At 38.4% G+C, this 21,429-nt stretch overlaps 1 protein-coding gene across 10 annotated transcripts in view; it reads right to left on the bottom strand.

Annotated features, from left to right (window-relative positions):
• Positions 1–1,004: 1,004 nt before the first annotated feature.
• The window catches only part of CACNB2 (calcium voltage-gated channel auxiliary subunit beta 2), a 269,351-nt gene continuing 248,926 nt past the window's right edge, over positions 1,005–21,429 (bottom strand). For 5 of the 10 annotated variants that reach the window (XM_049799176.1, XM_049799177.1, XM_049799169.1 and 2 more), the window contains 4 exons: positions 13,661–13,812; positions 12,852–12,947; positions 11,316–11,501; positions 1,005–6,592 (listed from right to left, as the gene is read on the bottom strand). In XM_049799176.1, coding sequence (XP_049655133.1) covers positions 6,104–6,592; positions 11,316–11,501; positions 12,852–12,947; positions 13,661–13,812 — 923 coding nt within the window. In that variant the 3' untranslated portion in view covers positions 1,005–6,103. Of the gene's footprint in view, positions 6,596–11,315; positions 11,502–12,851; positions 12,948–13,660; positions 13,813–21,429 lie in introns of all 10 variants that reach the window. The other 5 variants (XM_049799168.1, XM_049799174.1, XM_049799172.1 and 2 more) reach the window with 1 other exon arrangement.

Here is a 21,429-nt window from a genome sequence, read left to right as displayed (position 1 = left end):
AAATTTTTAACTCAGTGCTAGTAGAAAAAGCATTTTCTTTTTGCAGAATATATAAATTCTGTAAACATTAATCAGCACACATAAACTATATACTGAAATTTGCGTATGCATATAAAGTAAGGAACTTCGCCTCCAGTTTCAGTAGCAGGATTTGTGCAATGCTGAATTTGAAAGAATTAAGATGATTGCTGAATATTTAGTGGAAGATTTGTTGAGACATTCCCAGATTTCTTTAGTTTTGAATGATAAACAGGCTTTTCAAGAAGATGATCTCTGAATTTTATACGAGCAGTTCCTTTGGGGCGGGGAAGAAACTAACTGAATTGTATTTGATTCCAGTGTAATTGCAGACCAGGCTTCACCCGAAAAAAAATGACTGATATCTGAACTTTAACTACTACAGTTGTTTCTGCAAAAGTCAACTGCTAGACTTAAAAGAACACTTAGCGTATTAAAGGGATAAGCCTCAGCTGCTTCCCCTAGGCCCCTCTCTCTGTTGGTAATTGGGGAGCAGGGCAGGGCCAGGGGGAGACTTCTCCATCAGGCAGTTCAGAACAGAAACTCAATTAAGATGCTCCAAATCAACTTAGCTCGGCTAAGTTAGATGACTGAAGATCGATGGATGCCCTTCTTTTTTGTTTTCTTTTCCAATCTTACTGGAACTTTAACTAGAAGTGCAGGAATACTTTCTCATTGTCATAATTTTGATGTATGGTGTATATATATTTTTAATACATAATAGGATTACTTTCCTGATAAGAATGCTTTACACACTGAATCATTATGCTTCAGTGTTTGGTGCTGAAGCACAGTTGAATATATATATATTTTTTTATCTACATTATATGAGATACTTATATATTAAATTAAAAAAAGTTATTTTCATTGTAATGAAAGATTAACCCTACAAAATTGATAGATTAGGCATGCAATCAGATCTTGGCTTTAAGAAAGTCTGAAAAGTAAGTTTTCTCTATTTGCAGAAATAGTCATTAGTAATAGTGCCAAATCTAAATATTTATCTTGGTCAATATAAAGATATTAAAATAGGCAGCCTAGTATAGTATGAAACTATTATACAGCTTTTTCCTGTTTCAGTGTCATGGAGTCCACCAATTTTTAGATCATAGGATTTCATATGCTTCTTAAGGAAAAGGGAATATTTTAGTAAGAAATAGGCTGGTGACGGTGATCAACAAGAAATTACTTTGGAGTGGATAGTTTAAAATATAAAGAACGAACCTTCTTTTTATGATTAATTGTTCACGACTAAAAAATTTATGAGCAAATCCAATTAGGTACTGCTAGAACTCATTGCAGAGTAGGTAAGCATGATAGATAAAAGTGGTAAGAATAAAGTAAGAAAAGAGAACACATTTGAATTAGAAGAACCAGCTTAATTTCTATTATATCTGATATAAATCTTTTTGGGGGATGCGTAGGAACACATCTCTAGGGTGGTAAGTTATAAAAAGAAACTGTCTATAAAACTATCGTAAGCTCATATGTAACAGTTTGTTATATAAAAGTGGAGAAATAAGTTATAGACAAATTGCCAAGCAATAAATTCAATTGAGTAACATTTGATTATAAACATTCACAATAAAAATGGCAACCACATATTTTACACGATAGAAGAACTAAAATTTTGGTGAAAGATCTGCAATAAAGTAATAAATATAAGTAAATGTACACCAGAAATGTTATATTACACTCTGAAAAATAATTTCTCTGTTCTTCCTCTAGACTATGTAATAAAGTTTTTTGCAATGTGCTTTATTTTCATGGATGGAATAGAATTAAAAGTCAAAAGCATTTGGGAAATAGCTTTCAGCCGGACGTGTTAAAGCAATTAGAGGTCAAATGTAACCACAAACCAAAATAAATCTTGGAAGAGGCTTTAGTGGCTAACACAGGAGGTGGTTTACACTAACCTTTTTACTTTGGACAGACACTGATTAAAAACAATCAGACCACTCACTTCATTCCAGCTAAAGGAATGATAATGGACCACCTTAAAACCTCTGCAGGTGTCACAGAACATGAACATGACTTTACAACCACCAGAGCTCAAAAATGATAAATACAAACAAATTCATAAAAGACAGTAAGTATTAAGGGGCAGGGTATTTGACCTGGGCAGGAACTGCATGTATAGGATACATAACCAGATATGCAGCGAGAAGTGAAAACAGGTCTCTACTTTTACTCAGGGTTTGATGACTGGAATTTCCTTATCCTCCATTTATAATAAGGGCTATAGGAGAAGTGTTTACAAATTTCTGTGAAAACAGTAAAAAAAAACGGTACTCCACTCAAACTCATTGTGGCTTTAAAACCTGTCTTCCTTCATTAAGGCCAAATCCTTAGGAGAAACTATTTATTTAATTTTACACCTTGAGAAGCAAAAATTGTGGAACTCTTCTCAAATTCTGAACTCCTGATGCCAGATGCAGAATATGAATTCATGAGTATTCTAGAAGAATTTTCTAATTTCTAGGCAGTAATTTATGATTGATTTAAAAATAGTTTCTTTCAGCTCTTAACTCCTACTGATGCTGCCTTTGTGCACAAACCTGTTTGTTTATTCATCCCCACTGTCCTGTCACTTAACAGGGCTGGAGACTGTTACTCTCACCTCCTTCCAAGTCCCTCCTCGAGAATTCCTTCTTCCATGATGTCTGTGTGACACTAAACAACTGATAAAGGATAAACTCGGGCTGCTGAACAGCACTGATGTGTATTCATTTGAAAAGACATACAAAAATAAGGTTAACATCTAACATATATACACATAAATGTTAAAAATGCATCCTATTCCTTCCCTATACTGAAATTCTTTAGAAAAATATAGAGCGAGAGTATCACTTAACTACTTTATCTTCCTCCTTTTCCTTCTTACTGGTTTTATTATCTTTCTAGCTCATTTGAATAGAATTTTTACAGGTTGTTTTGTACCACACATACATAAGAAGACTCTGGAGCTCACTGGGACCTCTACCATTCCTCAGATTCAAAGCTCCTGAAACCAGGTACAGAAATATGAACTCATTAGTATCCTAATGCAAACAATAATATTAAACTTTCTATTGGCAAAACTTTGCAAAGACACTTCATCACAATAACCTTTGATATGTCCTCCAGTTGGAGTATTTTTAAAGCTTCTTACTGAAATAATTCTGTTAAAGTGCTTTTCAAAGTCATGCTCAGCAGGCAAGTGGTATTGTGCAATATGTGTAGTACAAGCTCACAAATGATTTGTCACTCTTAAAACAATAACTGAAGGAAATTATCTTAGCAAGGCTAATAAAAACCTACTGAGTGAGTCTGCCTAAAAAAAGCATGTGTTAGTATGTTGTCTGTACATAATTAGCAGCACTATACAAAACATGATTCTCTCAGTAGTTGGGTTGGGCCATGTCTTTTTTTTGTGATATTTATATTCCATAAATCAATATATAGGCCATTCTTAAATACTAGGTCTTGGACTATGCTCTTTATTTTCTCATTTATTTGTCTATACATGGCTACCTACTCCATGGTTTTCGTACACTACTCAGTGCTTTGAAATACTGCCAAACATTACTTAAAAAAATACCGTAAGAAAGGTGGAAAATAAACACCCTCTGGAGCAAAAATTAAAGAAAAAAAAAGAACAACAACAACAAAATAATCAAGGTATTGAAGTGGAATCCATAGATCACTTCTTGGAGGACACAGCTGTCATGTAACAGTTGTAGGGAGCAACAGTATTTCCTGAAGTTGGTAAAGTAGCTAAAGCCAGGCTATATAGAGCAGACAATATAACTTCTATTCCCATTTACATGTGATCTAATACCATTCAAACAACAGAGTCCTTCCACGTCATTTTCCACTGATAACCTGAAAATCCTCTCATATCAAAAGCCACTGCTATATACTCTTATATATTCATTTAGTAATACAGCAGATCTACTTACCCATGCTTCCTTTGTCTACAAAGTCATTTAATGATGTTTAGAAAAATGCTGAGAATTTTATTTCTAGAAAAATATCCTTTTCCTTGTGTTCTCCACAGGTCATGCTTTGAGCCAAATACTACCCTTGAATAAGCACAACAGTCAGCAGCACTGGGAGGAATGGCCAGATACCTGACAGCAGAATTTCACACTCTCACGTTGTTGTAAAAAATGCATTTAAAGCATCAGGGAGAGGGGCGGGCGAGGGAGGACAGAGTATGTTTAAGGGAGTTAAACTGAATTGCTTAGATGCTGGAATAGAAGATTGAAGAAAACATGCACCTGCCATATATCTTATCCATTTCACTAAAATGATATTCAAAATCAGGCAATGCTGATATTCCCAGAATTAAAATAATAAATAAAAAGAACTTCCAGCTAAATTAATTATTATCCCACTACTGTCTTTATATAATGTGCTATTTACAGTGAAATACAAAAAGTATTTCATTCATACAACTAGTACAAAGACTATACGTGATGCAGAACAGCTTTTACACTAGGCAAGGGTATGGAGCCTGTAGTCAAAGATAATGGTGAATTTCCCCCCACTTACCAGTGCAACAGGTGTTCAATGCAAAACAAAACTGAGTTCACGCCCTTTGATTTCAATGCATGTTCTCTATCGAGCTCACAACAGAGTATTTTGTCACAGTCATTTTTCTAAATTCTCACCAGCAGCACAACAGTTTAGGTGAAGGAAAAGCAGTGAGCTGGCTGCAAGGTGGGAATGCAGAGGAATTGGCAAGTGTAGAAAAAGTGGAGAAGCTACAAAAATTTATTTTCCAACAAAATAACTCTCCACAAGCTGTGTAAACTTTTCTTACTAAAACAAAGACTCTAAACCACAAAGATTTTACATTTCCAGTGAAGCACTCACAGTAACATTTGCCTGTTTTTACTCTCCTGAAGTCTCAACAAAGAGCCAGCAGATTGATGCTTTCTCAATTACCTGGGTCAGTAAACTCCCTCATATTCCCCGATTGCAATTTGGATTTTTAAATTAATAGACAGAATGAAGAAACAGACTTGTTGGGCTTTTGAGTAACCTTTGTTTTCTTCAGTAGATTCTCACACTTTGCTGCCTAACGTGCATATGCACACATACGCCCATCCACCACCCACCCACTCACATACACACCTCTGTCATGTGTGCTCTATTATTCTGACAATAGACCAAAAATTAAGCTGTGTCCGTTGCAATTCTGTGACCTGTACAGAGCAGAATAATTTATAGTGATAAGTTTGTTATCTTTACCATAAATTTAAAATGCAAAATTGGGTTTGCAAGGACAGCATAAGGTATAAGAGTTAGACCCTTTATCTCAAGCACTCAATTGTATTTACAATAAGTATAAGCTTTCTGCTACAGAAGAAAAAGTATTTAGATTGAACACTGTTACAGATTTCCTAAACGAGGCTAGTTCCAGTTGCCAGTAATTCAAAAGCAAATCTGCTGACTTGGCATTAGGACTCTAAAACAGTGTGATCAAACTTATATAGTAAGAAGGTGTCTGCAGAAATAACATTTATAAACTGTATATACAGTACACAGTACCAGTACATAGAAAATAGATTTTGACTTTATGATCCCCTGTGTGTAAGGCAAGACTGAATTCTGTCTTCAAATGGAGTCCACCAGAGGTACAAGCAACAGATAGTGGCTCTTAAATCAATATGCAAATCAAGTGCATACAAATTAAAAATCAGAGCAGACAAAAAGTTTTAGAATTTTTTATGTGCTGATTCTGGCTTGCTGAATACACGGGAAGTTATTAAACATCAAATGTACCTTTTTTTAAAAAACACTAACAACACCTTGATGGCAACAGATATTGTTCAAGTGGCAGCTACCAAAAAACAGCTTGAAAAATGGCATAGTACAACATCAGGAACTCTGCAGTTGTACTACGCTAATTCATATAGCACTAACCAAAAAAATAAGTATATGAATATTCTATTTCATGCTATTGCTATGCAAGCAACAGCAATGCAAATCAGCATACAGAAGGATACCATATGTTCTGCAACGAAGAACCCAAAGATCTTTTCAAGGGGCATTGTTACAAGACTTCAAAGAAACACAAGACTGCGGGAGGCAAAAGTTACTGACGGATGTAAACATCCCTGTTCCATTCTCCTGCGTCATTACGTTTTTTCGATATCACTTCCCCATCCTTGTCACAATATTGGTCCCTCGATTTATGACGACTACGCTGTTTGTTGCATTCATTGTGGTCCTGCTCGCGGTCCCTCTCTTTTGAGCGATGCCTTGATTCTCTATGTCTGTGATCACTGCTCCCGTGGGACTCGTCTCTGTGATTGTGATCCCTGTGAGAATCATAGTGGTCACCATGCTCATGCGAGTAGTCCTCCTTTGGCTCTACATAAGCCGAATCTCTGCTGTCTTGTGTTTCTGAGTCAAAAGTTTCTTGCCTAGAAAGGCCTCTAACACCACTGCGATGGTTGTGGTGTTGGCTTGAGGAAGAGCGATGCTGGGATTTCTTGATGGGTTCAACCCGTGCTTCCTCTTCAATTTGTGAACCGCTGCGTTCAGGGACTGAGTGGTCATTCCTCTGGTCTCCTTGAGATCCCTGCTATCACAACCAGCAGTAAGTTCATGTACATGAGGTACACATTTAAAAACTTTCTCCAATAACAACTTCAACTAGAAAGTATCATGAAACCAATAAAATTTAAGTACACAACAATCCACTTTGAATCTAAACTAGAAAAAAAATTAGAATTCAGCTTTTACTGAAAGTTCAGTATTATAATACAAACAATTCATTTCACTCTCATCAGAATGAATGGTGGCAATCACGTTATTCTGTGACACTTTCTCATCTCCTGTGATGTTTCTGTCTATTCCATTTAGCAATAATTGCCTACCACACTCCAGACAAAAAGAGAGCATGCAGAAGCAGGACAAACTGCAGAAAAATTAAGGAGAACATATCATGCCAGGAGAGGGCAGGTATCAGCTGAGAGTTTACAGATGCCTGCTTGGAAACAGCCATTATGGGAAAGTGATTTTAGAGGGCTGAGGAGGTGGATTCCAGCAGAGAACCAAAGTACATAACCTTGGCTCTTTTAGAGTAAGGGGTTTTTTTAAGGAAAAAAATGCAATTGAATCTGGTGTGAAAAAAGTTTGTATTATGATACTAATAGTATCACTGCTCTTCTGCTTTTCTCAGCAATAATTCCATTTCTTCATGGTAATGAAAAATTAAACTTTGACCTCATAATTTTAAGAGCTTAATAATGCAGACCATTGCCAAGAAAAGCAGGAGGAGAGCGATATTATCACCTACAGAATTTCCTAACACACCGCTACTATTAAAAGACCGAAATAAAAATTACCAGGTAATAACAAACCTACTCTTCACCAGCATAATGCTTTGAAATCACTGCAAAACGAACAAGTGGCATTATTTAACTTATTTGGGGGTTTCATTACATTAACCTACTTTTATTCCCAAACCACAGCCAAAGACTTTTCAAGCTTAATTGAAAAATTTTAAGAAATAGTTTACAGTGAAATTGAATTATTCTTCTCACATGAGGTGAAGAATGTCAAGACAAAATCATGTCTACTGGCACAAAATTAAAGTAAGTTTTAACAGAGTTATACAGGTATTTGTTTGTGAGACTGTTCTGAATTTACCAAAGTTAGTCTAAAGTTTGCCCTCTTATATTCAGAGTTGTTTAAACTAAAAATGAGGATTGCCTCCAGGGCAGCTCACGGATGTATCTTCTTTCTGTCTTTCTATTTTGTGGAAAAGAGCTAGGGGAAGGAGGAAATTTTGTCCTTCAGCCACACATCCTGGCAGGTGGGTTTCCTAGCAACCCAAAAAGTAAAATGACAGGAAATCGGACAGGAACAATTCTGTATTTTATCAAAAACTTATAAAAAGCAACATATTTCAAATCAGCAATTTGATAAATGTGACAAATCTTCATTTTCTAAGACAACATTTTGTTCTGTAAACTTCCCAGTGACGAGCTGGGTTGCTCCATGTGTTCCTAAGTTGAAACAAATGGTATAGATGAGAACAAGGTAACAGAAACAGCGGTCGAATTTCTTTTTTGTTCTTGTTTTTATGATTCTGAAGATGATTCTGATTTGCCAGAAAACGAATGTAGTAAATGTAAACATGAATAGATGTGTTCAAGGTGAAGAGGAATGACTTAACAGAGGTCAATTATGAGTGAAATCAAGTGAAAAGCTAAAGAGTCTAAAGCAATGCCTGCTTTGGACATGTAAACACATTTTTATTAGTTCACAACCATGACTGTTTTTAAGGCACATAAACTGAGCACAGACATGAAACCCTTTAATTCTCATATGGTCAAATGCCAAGTATATATGCACCTACATATATAATTGTGACTAATAAGACCTGTCATTGCTGTGGTTTGAGAACAGATGCAAAATTTGAACCCGCTTTGAACAGAATGCTACTTTTACAAACTCAGATGCATCTTCTCTGCTATGATGAGTACAAGTGGAGGAGCACAAAGAATAACTTTAGAACACATACCTGCAATTTCAGAATAGCATTAGGGCTATTGGGATTTATGGGCAAATTCATTGACAGTAACTTTCTCTAAATATTACAGGGACACTGAGCAGGTAACGTCTGAACCTGAATTAGGGTCTGCCTTTGTGGTTCATAACCAATCTAAGGCTCTGATCTGGATTAGATTCCGCACTGCAGGAATTTTATGGCCCAATCTCATAAGGTTTTTTGCCTAAAATGGAGACGGTTTGAGATAAGCCCATTTCATTATTCGGGTTGTAATTTCACAGAAGTAGGGGTTCTTGGAAAGAAGTTTAAGCAGAGCTGAAAGAGGATAGAGAAGTCTGTGTCCACAGGGTCCATTTGGCTCGCTCCCTATTTCCACCCAGTGGTCCCTAATTGCCTGCACCATATGTCTGTGAGGTTGCTCCTGTCTTCTTTTTGCAATTAGCCAACTATTTCCCTACAAGAGGAAACCTGCAAACAGTTGTCAGGACAGTTTGCTCCAAAGCTCTCCATCAGATAGACAGGAGGTATATGGTCTTCATTGACTTCACTTCAAACAGTCCCAGGAGGCCTCACACCTTCAAGCAACTCGTGCCATGCAATGCACACAGTCAGCATCATGCTATAAAAATACCACTCTGGCAGCCGGCAACACAAATCTCTCATTACAATGTACACCTGGGACTAAAAAAAACCCACAAAAGCCAATTATGTCTCACGGCAAAGGGGTGCCGCATTGGACCCAGGGAAGAATGACTCAAACGCTTGGCAGTGCAGATGTGGCCCCTCCAGGCCAAATGGCTGGTGGCATGGTTTTTCTCTGCAGAGCAGTCTGCACAGACATAGACTTTAAATTCTCCAAATAGAGGGTCTTAACACTATTGAGAGAATGGGTTCAGCCACCGTGATTAGAAAATAAACCCACTCTATTCCAAGACTGTGGCAGGTTCAGGTTTGATATGTCAGCTGAAAATGTATCATAGGAAAATGAAACAAAAGGAATGTAAAAAGTTCTACGTTTCATAAGGGACCCCTGCTAGATTAGTAGACCTATAAACAAACTGTGAAACTGCAAATACATTCTCATTTTTAGTCCTTAAAATAAAAATCCATTAGTTTGTAAGGAGATAGCACGACATTCAGAAAAATGTTATTAAAACTCTGTATACTTCCTCCAGAGAATGTGGTTAATAAAATGAGTAAGTGAACTACAAATCCACACCCAAAAGGCACAAAAAAACCTTGAGCAAAATAATAAACACATCTACAAAGCAAAGAAAGTTTATCTAGCAAGTCTGCACACAACAATACTGAATTTCATACTCAGAAATTCTTCCAGCTCACAATTTTTTCGGGGTTTTTCAGCTCTGAGGACAGAAAAAAAGGCAGAAATGAGCTATAGCTTACAGTCTCTTTTCCTGCAACTGCTTTTAAAAGCAAGAGAAGGAGATACCCTGCAAGGTGGCTGAAGCCATTTTTCTTGCTGAAAAACAAACCTGCCGAGTCTGTAGTCTTCTAACAGGAAATAAATTCTTTGACACAAAAAATTGTTTTGCAAGACCATAAAAACGGAAAGCAAATCTTTGTCATTTCAATTTGGGTGCAGTTATTTCTTTTTTTTCTGGTTTTCTAAAAGGAGACATTTTTCTTAGCTAAAGTTATGAATTTTAACTGACATAGGTATGTAACATATGGGCACATATGGAACTTAGGTGGAAATTTAGATGTAGTAAGCCATTATTTGAGCTGGGACAGATGTATTTTAACCCCGACGGTGATCTTCTCGGCCTCAAGGCGTCACGCACTATTTATAATGAAGTAGCATCTTTAAAAACTTCATTTCATGCCATGCAACATATATACAAAGGAAAGGATCTCCTTATGCTGAAAACCTTAATACGATTATAAAAAGCAGAAGTTGAAGGAGAAAAGAGAGAACAAAATATGCCCAAAGCCACCAGGTAGGTCAGTGCAGAGGTGGGAATAATGCCTGTTTTTCCCAGCTCGCTAGACAGTACTCTAGCTTTCAGAACATCCTGCCTCTCAAGGTCTTTCTGCACAATGTGCAGCGGGACTCGGGTTTTATGTAAGAGTTTGGCTTGAAGGAAGTATGTACATTTCACAGCAATGGCCAATGAATAAAAGAACAAAGGAAACACTGGAAGGGCCACTTTGACCTTGAGACTTCACTAATACAGTCACTCATTTTCAACTTCTACAACTCTGCAGCCTGTGGGAAAACAGGAACAGATTCCCTGCAACATTTGTGGATCTGGTCTGTACATAACCCAATTTGTCATGCAGGGCCTCTGGGGCTGGGATTTGCCTATTAGCCATAGCGTGCCCATCACTCAGAGAGTTACCAGAGGGTGTAACGTGCATCATATTAGCCCAGTTTTATTCCTCTGATTGGATTACATATGGCCAGCTATAAAAATGCTTGTGGCTGGTATGCATATTACTGGCACAGTGGTGTCCTGGGCACAACGCTTAAGTATTTCACTTCACATCACCATATGTTTTCACTCAGGCTGGCTTAGTCCTTAGAATGAAAACCAGCCCCCTAGTCAATACGCAAACACATGTTACTGTGAATATAATAGCAATAACAATAATGTGCCTGTACTTGCCTTTTATACTGAAAATAGGTGAATGTATACTGAAAAAGCTCTTACTCTATCAACAACAGTAAGACATATTCAGCATATTCTAGTATCAGACTACCACTGTGCTTTGGAAGAGGAAGAAGTTGATAGAAAAAAGAGAGGAGATGGCATAAAAACTGTACCTGTAAATTAATATTTGGACCTGGGCTAATAGGAAGAGTGGCTGTTGCAAGTGTGCGAGTGAGAAGCTGGTTAGGAGGATTGCTGCTAGGTGGATGTGTGGCCTTCCAGTAGGCTTCCAGATAGTCAGCAAGGTGCTCACAAGCATCTTCAAGCTGGTTCTCATCAAGAATTACATCGAACATTTCCTGATAAAGGAAAGGTTTTAGTGAGAATAAACACCAGCTAAAGGGAGATCAGCTAGAGACATGGATAACCACACTTTCCCTTCATCCAAAATGAACCACATTTCTAATACTTGTGTTAAGATATTCACCCTTTTTTTAAAAATGCAATTGATACAAAAGACAGCAATCATAACTAGAACTAATATTACATTTGCTAAAACAAGCCCTCATGACTTGCGCTTAGTAATGCACAGTCAATGAAGATAGGAAGAGGCAGCTTGAACAAATCTTAAAACTCAAATATCCAGAAAGAAAGGTTAAATATTGAAGTTTGTAGGTATTGGAACAAAATGGAACGGGAAGAAATGGGATTCCATATCTAGAATGTCTAAAAACTCCCCCTATCTAGAAAAACTAAGAGAAAACTAAGACAAACTAAGATCAGTAACTAGTAACAGTAACAAACACAAGTAATACAGGTAATCCGGTTTCCAAGTGTCATACAAATACTAGGTAAGAGATTAGCCACATGGTCTAACTTGAGGCATCTAAAGGTAGGAGGCGAGTTTCCTCCATTCCTTCCCTGGTCAGGGAGACAAAAGTCCTCCTGCAGGCAGCTTTGAGAGCCTAAGCAGGTCTCTAGCATTCTTCATTGACTTCTTGGGGACCTGAGGAGGCTAGTCTCTGAGATGCTTGAACTTAAATGATGAAAACATCCCCCTCACTCAGCTCCGTCACTGAAGCAAATTCCTGTATCTGCAACGGAACTGAACCTTCATCTTCTGGTCTCTTACCCATACTCTTGACAGTTGAGTACGCAGGTAATATTGCTCGCCATGTTTAAAACACAGCTGGGGTCTCATCATCTCCACTTTACAGGTAGAAGTTGCAAGAAATTGCTTCAGTGCACATCAACAGAAGAACTGCAGAGCTCTCAGCTACACAGTACCCCACAGCTCTTTGCAAAAACTGTGACCAAGAACGCCAGCAGTGATGGGCTGTGGTGACATACGCCCAAAGGGAGCTACCAAACCACTGGCCTTACCCTAAACTGCCAGAGATAAAGCACGATCACTAAGAGGGTTCATTTTTAGACCAATAACCCCAAAAGAATTATCAAGTAAAACAAATGCTCAGCTTGTTCGACTGGTGAAGGTATTCAGCACACATCCTAATAACTGCTTGTGACTAGGACTGTTTTTTCCTTGCACCTTTGTGTAGAGCCCAGAGACCTCAGGAGGTGTTCCGCAAAAAAGCAATAGTGAAATATGGCCAGAAGAGGGCAAACATTCCCAGAAATTACGTAATCAACCTCGTGCTTGAAAAGAAAGGCACCTTTCAAAGAGGAGACACAAATTAACAGTAACTCACGGGAGGACACTGTGCCAGTTTATCAGCTGCCACCATCTGTACATTAAGGTGTTTGGCCTGAGATTTCCCTCGAGATTTTATTAACCTCTGTAAAACCTGTAAAAAAGTGAGCAGGTTCGGAATCAATGTACATATGTAACCACTTGAAATGTTTGCATTTCTAACTATCCACTTGAGCAGATCAAATTCTTCATTTACTGGCTCCAGGCACATTTCTCATGCTGTTTACATCCAGAACAAGCTCATTTTCATTTACTTCCCAACATCTCCTGTTATTGTTACAAGCACTTAAATGTTCCCCTCCTATTTTCCTCTGCTGCTTCTGGTTTTGTTTGTTTCTAAGTTGAAATTCTTAAATTGCTCTCCTGACTTCTCTTCCCATAATTCATTCTTCTCTTTCAAATGCCTCTTCACAAGGCCTGTGTAGGTTTTTTCACAGAATGAAAGAGTACATTTCCAGGAGATGTTAAAGTTTACACATAAGTCTGACATTCATTATGTGAAAATCTTTCTTTCATTTCTGTATTATTTTGATTTAACAAACTATTAGCATTACTTACGTGATTGATACTAAAGTGCAATCCCAATTAAAAAAAACATCGGACCTACGGCACCTTTTCCAAAATAGGTTTTGGTAACACCAGAGCTAAAATACTTTTTTGATTAATAATATTTCACCATCCAAAGACAAGCAGTAACAATATATAGCTCTGAACTGTAATGAGATTATCTGCATTTAAGACCAAAAAAAAGGGGAAAAAAATAAAAAGAAAAGACTGAAACTGCATGAATATCAATAAAATATTTACCTTAGGAGAAGAAATCTTTACGTATACTATAATGGGAGCCAGAGAGGTTTTGCTTAGTTGAGCTGGGTGGTTAATGGTATCAGCATCAAGCACTACCAACTGCAGTGTCCTTGCTAATTCAAAAATCCTTTCAATTTCACTTTGAACTTCAGCTGCAGATAAGTAGAAAATTAGAGTTATGAAAATATTAAAAGGCGATTAGTTTTAAGAAATGTAATAATGTGGTAGACTGATGTGTTGCTCCTCCTCCGGCTGGTGGGAGTTGTTAGCCATGCACATCCCTGGCACACTAGGGAAACGAATATGACATTAATGAGAGCACTTTGCCCCCCGCCCGCCCCGCCCCGCCTTGCAAGCCGCACAGCCTGCCTCTCGCCTCCCTGGCTTCCTGCAATCCCAGCTTGGAAAGATACTTTCTTACAAAAAAACCCAGTCCATGTATGTAAGAAAAAAAAGAGGTAAGAATGCTTGCTGCATCACATGGTAATCTTACTGTGCCGTTGATTTCCTACATGCAAATAATTTCAGCTCAGACTTTAATCTTACTTAATAATCAATTTGCTCAAACTGGAGTGTCTGAGATAGGCATTAAGACATACTGAGGTGTCTATATTAGCAGAAGCTCCTTTTTTCCATTTACTTCAACTCATCAAAGCTCAGGAAAACAGAATTTCCTTCATCTACTGGCCTCAGTATGTTACCACATTAAAAATTTGATTACTATGTGTAAAACACTTTAAACACCCCCCAACGCTCCCCCGTTCAATAATCCAAATTATGCTATGGTATCCTCTTCACAACCCCAGGAGTTTTGGAAATGTGAGTTCCCAGAAAAAGTCATGTTGTCTTCTGACAGCTCATGCTCCCAGCTCCTCAGCACCCTGGCTGACCGACATTAGTTTCCAGGGAAAACCTCTCCAAGACAGATGGACTGTGTCCACTTTCACAAGTGACACAGATGTCTTCATTCCCAAATGAAACAAAATTAAATCTTACAATAGCAAATTCATCCTTGAAATGGAATCACATTTTCCTGCTCAAATCTTGCTATAGGCTGGCTTCACAGAGAAATTACAGAAGTTGGGTGATTTGTGGAAGTCTATAAAGAAAGTTACAGAGCCAGAGAAGATTGTAATTCAGATAGGTTTCCCTCTAAAGGTTGCACGCACTCCATGAACCAAAACCACATTAGATACCTAGCCCATTCAAAGTAAATATTAGAAGATAACCAACAGAAACTTAAATGTCAACAAGAGGCATCATAACTTATTTATTACAGAGTTTCTTGAAATTACACTATCAGCATTTTATCTATTACACTGGCACAAGCATTACTTTTGCTTGAAAACACGGCCTATCTGATCTCGCTAGAGAGAATTTTCTATAGAGAATGGTCTCTTTCAAGAGGTGTGAAGAGATTGATTTTTGTTATCTTAGAATAGCAATTGAATAAATTAGGTACCATGATAAGGTTGCAAAATTTCCAAGAGACAGCAAAGCATCCCTGCTACTCTCCATTTAGCTCCAAGTCTTTTGGTTCCAGATCAATAGGTGACTACTACAATCATTTTATAAAGTAACATCTTAAATGGCCATCAGAAAATCTCTATATGATGATCTCTATTGGAGGAGTTGACATTGTTTTGGATCTATGAGAGATCACCTCCATCTATCTGTAGTCACCTCCAATTTTGGCTGAGTACATGCCAGTCTGTCTTTCACAGCAGAGAACATTGTGAGATGTGCATGGTGTGCTGGTATGCAAAGCATCAGTGTGTGCTTTCCTGCTTGTCAATAAAAGTATTGTGGTCCAGCTGCTGTCTGAATTACGACCACATTTTTGAAGACAGAATTTCTGATGGTTCTTGGCACATTCATAATTACATTTTCTGCAACTTGCTGCACAGAGATATTGTTCGAATGACTGAATACCATTGTCTCAGTGATTTAGTAGAAGATATCCCTAATTTAAGTCCAAATGACAACTAGAATAAACATATCAGAGATAATTTGACATACTGTTCTGATGATAGAGTTTGGATTGCTTTCCTGCAATTTCAAACTAGGCTCAACACTTCAGTCAGTATAACAATATCATTTAATGTATCATTTTAAAACCATTTCAGATTTCTAAGCCCCTTTGTTCAAGACAATTTATAACCAGCAAAATCTGTCTTTTTGCCAGTGTACCATAATTTTGTCTGGGGAAGCAGTATTTGCTACACTGCTGGAAGCACATTTCTGCCAGTATAGAATACATCTCTGTGAACTAGATTTCCTGCCATACTTTTTGAAACAACCCTTTGCCAGGGCAGAGTATGCCTCAGAGTATCTTTTATTGTGAAACATTCTCAGGGCAATAATTGCAGGTAAATATGCTCCTATGAACCAACAGCTTCCACCTGAGTCTGAAGATGGAGAGATATCTTTTCCATCAATTAAAAAGTATTTCAGTATTTATTTTTCTTAACTTGGATACAGGAGAAAAGTTCAAGGAACTACACTGCATAGTTGATGAACTAGTATGTTGTGCCTCTACCTCTCCAGTCAAAAGTGGATGGAAAAAATGCCACAGAGATTGCCAAAGAGCTCCTGATCTCCTGTCCCTTAGAGTAGTTCTTCACCTTCTGGAAAAGCCTGCATTTTGCTTGAAATCTTCCTTGTATTCTAACTTTTTACTACACATAAGAGTATTACAATTACTTAATAATAGTAGCTTCTCTTATTAGATGACAAAAGGTTTTATCTACTGCTGCAGTTTTGGTTTTCATCTTTATTTAGCAATATCTCTCAAAAACCAAATTCTATACCTGTAAAGACTCTTTCCCAACAAGACACTCAGCACAAATTTTCTATCAGACTCTTGACCAAAGTAAGCAAAGAACCCTAAATGTCATGTGGAGATAGTAACACAAATGTCACTGGTAGTTAGAAAAGGGAGCTGAGAACAATGACAGTGTGGTATCTTGAAAGCAGCACAGTAACAGCTTAACAATCTTCCCACCTCTATTCATATAATCTATTTATAATAATGTGCCTTCTGATGTACTGGAGGGGCGTAACAGTGAGGCTGTAACAATTAACTCCAATAAATTGTATTTGCCAATCATAATGAGAGGCATAAACATAATTAGATCTACTGTGACAATCATCATGAAATGCTGGCAGTCCAGCTTCAACACTCAAAACCAGAAACAAGCTACAAAATTTTAAAGTGTCCTTTAGAATCTATTTGATATGGCCTCCCTGGTAATCAGAAAGGGAACTTATTTTAAATGACAAGGGGCACTCGACTATTTATTCCATACAATGGGGGGGGCAACTCTAAGAAACAAGAAGAACACATCTCCCAGACAACTTTAAATATTGCACTTTAAACTTACTCCCATATATTAATTCCAAATAGCCTTACTGTACCCTAAGAAGAACAGAAATTCAGTGCAATGAGAGCACAAGTAAATGGCTTATCCTGTTATGGGGGCAGAAGAATATTCTTTACACCAGTTGGACCTTACAAGTGAATTTCAAGCAAAAAATGTAACAGTTCACCACAATAATCTCACCTAAAGTAAAGGCAAAGACACAGCAACACTGCATTGCATCTGTGTCAATTCATTAAATAACAAGATGAACTACGGTAGAATTTAGGGTCACTTATACAATGCCATGGTAAAAGAACATTCTCTACTCTACACAGTTGGGGAAACACAATCCTTCTACAAACCTGGACAGAAAGCTTTGATAGCAGCCAGGAATCACTGGGACACCCAGCCTGACAGAGCAGTGGCTACACCAGCACTATGTTTTAGGAAGACCCTGATGAGATGGCGGTTTTGTGATGGACGCGCAATGAAAAATGGCCATACTTCTGGCCTGCAAAGGCCAAATTAGAACCACAAAGTATTGCTTATATGCAGCAAACAGGTCTTGATCTTCAGCAGGACCAGTGAAGTTCACATACTGTCAACTGAGTACAGTATGACTTCAATATCCTATTCAATTTGACCTTGTCTACTTGTCTGTGGTATCAGTGGCACTGTTTTGTTCATGGAAACAGATTTGTAAATTATTACTTGGACTGCAACAGCCATAGAGACTAAGCGTTCTATGTTTCTAAACAGAGCTCCTGACATTACAGACATATAGCATGAAAAGAATGTACCTATGTCAATGCATGTAATATAAAAATGATTAGCAACACCTTGCACAAATAGCTTTCAAATAATTTTATCAATTAAGGAGAACAGACATCAGTAGCCATGATTCTTCTTATGCTAATTCTTTTAAACAAGCACGCTTACTTAAAAATAATTAATCACTAAATTTCATGAACATAAAGAAAGGACTTGTTTAAGGCAGCCTCAGGAATTCCAAAACAAAGGCAAAAGAAACAAAAATGCTATATATCCTCAGTGCCTTAAGAGCACATTGAACGTATCACACCAAAAAACCTGCTGAGAAATGGACAAAGGTCATAAATGAAATCCAAGAAAATGACAAAAAGAAAACCAAAAAGGAAGCGATGACTATTGAGTTGTGCCCACACACCCCTTGATTAAGAAGTAAATCATGAGCTGGACTGACAGAATTCAAATTTTAAATTTTAATTTGGGAGCATGTGTTTGTCTTACACGTGCTTATATTGCCAGCAAAATCACCAAAGTGTCTACACTAGGCATTGTACTAACCAGAACGCAGGTACTTGGCCACAGCAGGCTATCCCAAACTATGTTAGATGCCTGTGCTCACTGTAGAGTATACAAAGCGAAGAGACCGAGACGCTACTGAGGGTGATCCAGAAAGCTCCATGGTGTGTGAGCAGTCTGGAGCAAGCCGGTAAGAAAGCCCACAGGTAGGTAAATGCTCGGCCTCTTTCTTGTCACCTTCCCCTTTTCTCACTCAAGCACCGAGGTTGCTCTGGGTAGGCAGGGAGCTAACAGCGGGGGCTGGCTGCACAAGGGACAGCTGGCTCCATCCCTTCCCCAGCCAGGAGGTTCAGCCCCGTGGTCTCCAGGCAGGATTAGGTGTCCCACCCCACACCGGTGGCAATGCTGGGGAGCAGAAGCCTCCGTGCCTCCCCTCCAGCGTACCCAGCTAAGAAGGAAAAAGTCTTGGAGGGGAACATAAGCAAGTAAGAGGGAATAAATGCTCTAGCTTAGTCCTCAGGCAAAGGGCCAGAATCTACCTGGATTACAGGTGTTTTAATCAAATTTCTAACATAAATATAGTTTGGTGAACATACTTCGATTTCTCTGGTCTCAGCCAAATCCCTTAGCCACTAGCTTGTTACATAAAAAGGGGAGGGTGGGAGTGGGAGGATGACAATATTTTCCAGGGAAAGCGGCTGCATGTGTTACTCATGCCTGACAGATGGGGCTCCTGCGAGGGATAAGGCAGAAAGGAGAATAGCATGTCTGCTGCTCTGCCTGGCGCTCCCGTCTGGGCTCCGCTGAAGGCGGGCTGTGGAGTGAGGTGCTGCAGGAAAACAGGGTTTTCCTCCTCCTGCCTGCTGAGGCTCCGTTTAGACAGAATTCAGGTGGCCTTGAATGCACACACATGTCCAAGTGGTATTTACAGATACAATGTGATGTTTGGAAACCTCAGCATAACCAAGATCTATTTATAACGGACTAATACCTCCTGAAATGCAATACTGTAATTATGTGAAAATATAAAACAGGTAGCGTCTTTTAAAAATACTAACTAGCACATGAAAAAGTCTGCTTCCTCCCCTATTTCTCTTGGCTAGCAAAACAATAGCATTCATGGAATGACGCTTCTGATGCCAGGTTTAAACTGCAAGTAAATTTTAATGGCTTATGAATGGAAAAGCTTGAAATCATCAGATTGCAGCAGAAACATGAGTGGATGAGCACTGCAGAGGGGAGAGCTGCACTGAGACGACTGCATCAGGTAGAATCGCAGCCGCTCCAGAAGGTGCCACGCAGCAGCACAGCGCTGCTCCCATCGTTAAGCTCCCCAACACTCTGCTAGCGAGCAATTGGGATAGTAAGACTGGGCAAAGAAGCAGTCTAACAGTTATTTTGCCCAGGGGACCAAGCAAGTGTCTCCGCATAGTTCAGAATGGATATCATCACATCAGGCTGGCACTAACTTGGATATTTCTGCACCATGTCTCATTACTCAGTGAAGTGCTATAGGCTTTTACAGCTCTGGTCCATACATAGACACTAAGCAAGCGTTTCCTAGGTCTGTTGTGTTATTCAGAACAAACATAAATAAAAATGCTCAGCCTTTCTCACAGATAGGATGTGGAACCACTCCACTGCTGGCTATTCAACCCCTCCTGCTGACGGTGTGCCACTCGCAAAACATTTGCGTATTCACTGAGTGGGAGAGATACTGACTCTGTAGCCTGATGCTTAGAGTGGGAGGCAAAACACGTGGATTCCAGTTCTTTCTCCAGGGAAAGTTTAATTATTATGCAAAGTGCGTAAGACTCAGCAGGACCAACTGACAACCATCATAAAGGTGATCATAGCCCTGTCATGGCGATGGAAATTATGAGCTCATGCCTCTGTTAGTAGAGAACAGATATGAACCCAGACTTCTCTGCATTCTGGTTAAATGACGCAAACTCTTACTCTTGGTTAATATGAGGACACAGACACCAACTTTTTATCAGCTCCATCAGCCTAGGACAAAGAAAAAATACTGGATCTATTAAACCTACAGGTGTGAATAGTTTTAAGGGAAGCAAACTGTATTCTTAAGCAAACAGCTACCTTGCTAAAAATATTTCATTCACCTATCCTCGTGTCTTAGTTATTATACAGATATCTGTAACCTTAAATATTATTCTAACACTTTGCTATATTGCTTTGTCTCTAGCACATTTTGTTTCAATATAGTTATCAATCATACATATTTCAGTGCAGTGCCATGAGAAAATATAGTGACATGTTGCTGAGAGCTATCTCTAATTTACAGAAATAAAGAATTATTTTTTTCCTCCCCCACATATCCTTTGGAAACACTCAGGAAATTTCATTAAAATACTTCGCCAATACTGTACCAAAAATTATTTGTAAGTTAGAATATTGCAAAGTCAGTATCAAACTTCTAACACAGAACTTCCTGGAGAATTCATTAGAGAGACTCTGGCCTTAGATATTAACAAAATCAAGGCTGGCCAGCAGGATAAAAGAGCATTTAGAGACATGTGAGGCTGATAAATTATAACAGGTTCAGGATCTTCATGCTACTTGTTCCCCGTTTGTGTGCAAAAGGAAGTGTAGCCATGTCCTCATGATAACCCAAAAGCTCTTGGCTGCTACATTACACCATTCTGGTTCAAGGTAGCTTCAAGTTTAGCAGATTACCATATTTGAGGATTTAACGTGTGCAAGTGAGAGTTCTGGACATTTGCCCCAGCTATCTTGAAGCTAAAACTATAAAGGGACAATCAAGATTTTCCATAACACATCGAGCACCTTTTTTCTTCTCTTTGAACTATGTTAGATCCTGGAGACTTTGTAATGGAAATACACTCTTGGTTAAATCCCAGTTTTGCACTCTTGTTCCATGGCCCCTGTAAGTAGGGAAGGATTTTTATGAGCCTTAGCTAGATCTCCTTCAAGTTTATTTTTAATTTATAGTTGGAGAAGCATTTCCTTGAAACTTATCATATACAACAACAGTCATTAAATTAGCAAACATGGAGAATACATAACAACGTCATATATATATAATGTGTGTACATATATAATAAATTGTTACCGTAGTTTCAAGCATTCAACTGGCTTTTC

The sequence above is a fragment of the Accipiter gentilis genome, chromosome 4 (assembly GCF_929443795.1).
Source record: "Accipiter gentilis chromosome 4, bAccGen1.1, whole genome shotgun sequence".
NCBI lineage: Eukaryota > Metazoa > Chordata > Aves > Accipitriformes > Accipitridae > Astur > Astur gentilis.
Note: the sequence above shows the minus strand (reverse complement) of the source record. Positions and strands in the feature narration are given on the sequence as shown.